The 1768-nt window shown below is 40.8% G+C and overlaps 1 protein-coding gene across 1 annotated transcript; it reads left to right on the plus strand.

The window, feature by feature from the left end:
- Positions 1 to 539: 539 nt before the first annotated feature.
- LOC102867891 (olfactory receptor 10J5-like) lies at positions 540 to 1469 on the plus strand. Its single transcript, XM_006895447.1, has one exon. The coding sequence runs from the start codon at positions 540 to 542 to the stop codon at positions 1467 to 1469; it is 930 nt and encodes a 309-aa protein (XP_006895509.1).
- Positions 1470 to 1768: the final 299 nt, after the last annotated feature.

The raw sequence follows: 1768 nt of genomic DNA on the forward strand, positions 1-1768 counted from the left end.
ATTCTAATTATTCTATAAGAGCTACTAGACAGGAGTGTGAAGAAGGCTTAGGATTAGGGAGAGTTTTGTTGTGTTGTGCATAGGTTTACTATGGTCAAAGTTGGTAAAACAACATTTCCAAGTAACTCAGTAAATCTAACTTCATCACTCTGTGTTTGAAGTCATTTCTCGTAGAAATACAAAGTTGGTATGCATGGTTCAGGGTCCCTCTACTTCCATGTTGCTTCATAAACAAAGATTTTAATCCAATCTCTATACAACTAACATAACTATGATGATACTTGGAAAAGATATGTATGATAGTCTCACATATTAGCCAGCGCTTAAGGAAAAATTAAGGAGTCAGCAAAAGCAAAAAGCAGTTGGTAGGAAGATTATCATAGAACCTATACCCTCCTGATTATGGGCGGGGCGGGGGATAACTCATTTGTTTTGGTGTTGTCTATACTAATTCCTTTCGTTTCTATTCCAGATTCCATATTGCCATGGTAATTTACTCACATTGAGTCCCTATCTTGCTTTCAGACACTAACTGAGGAATGCAGAAAAAGAACATCTCAGAGGTGACAGAATTTGTTTTCCTGGGATTCTCTAATTTCCGTGAACACCAGATCACCCTTTTTGTGGTTTTTCTCATCCTGTACATTCTAACATTGACCGGTAATGCCATCATTGTGACAATCATCCGCATTGACCGTCACCTTCACACTCCCATGTACTTCTTCCTGAGCATGCTGGCCAGTTCAGAGACTGTGTACACTCTGGTAATCATTCCACGGATGCTTTCCAGCCTCGTTGCTCAGAACCAGCCCATCTCCCTGGCAGGCTGTACCACTCAAATGTTCTTCTTTGTCACTTTGGCCATCAATAACTGCTTCCTGCTCACAGTGATGGGTTATGATCGCTATGTGGCCATCTGTAACCCCCTGAGATATACAGTTATCATGAGCAAGAAGGTGTGTGTCCAGCTGATGTGTGGAGCTTTTGGTATTGGCCTGGCCATGGCAGCTGTTCAAGTGTCATCCATTTTTACCTTACCCTTTTGTCACAGGGTGGTTGGGCATTTCTTCTGTGACATCCTTCCTGTCATGAAACTCTCTTGTATTGACACCACAATCAATGAGATAATCAATTTTGTTGTCAGTTTATTTGTGATCCTGGTGCCAATGGGCCTGGTCTTCATATCCTATGTCCTCATTATCTCTACAATTCTCAAGATTGCCTCAGCTGAGGGCCGGAAGAAGGCCTTTGCCACCTGTGCTTCCCACCTCACTGTGGTCATTGTCCACTATGGCTGCGCCTCCATTGCCTACCTCAAACCCAAGTCAGAAAACTCAGTAGAACAAGACCTCCTTCTCTCAGTGACCTACACAATCATCACTCCTCTGTTAAACCCTGTTGTTTACAGTCTGAGAAACAAGGAGGTCAAGGATGCCCTACGGAAAGCTGTGGGCAGAAATATTTCCTAATTCTCTGGCCATTTTTATAAAGAAATTTTTGGCTTTTAGCAATATGTATGAATTAAACAATCTCACAAGTCTACCCATTGAAGTCTTTTTTTGTAATGTATGGCATGTCTTGTTTTAGCATCAGACTATTTTAGTATTTGGTTCTTTATCATTAAAAGTTTAGTCCAGAGATTTTCAATGTGGCCAGTTGAGAAGCTGTGCTTGGTTTTGAAAGAAAGGATAACAAACTCTTTGAGGTGGGACAGGACACCCCTTAAAAGAATATTAAATGTCATTGATTTGTGCTTATAATTTTTATA

The sequence above is a fragment of the Elephantulus edwardii genome, unplaced genomic scaffold, assembly GCF_000299155.1.
Source record: "Elephantulus edwardii isolate Elephantulus edwardi_28Jun2011 unplaced genomic scaffold, EleEdw1.0 scaffold00168, whole genome shotgun sequence".
NCBI classification, from domain to species: domain Eukaryota; kingdom Metazoa; phylum Chordata; class Mammalia; order Macroscelidea; family Macroscelididae; genus Elephantulus; species Elephantulus edwardii.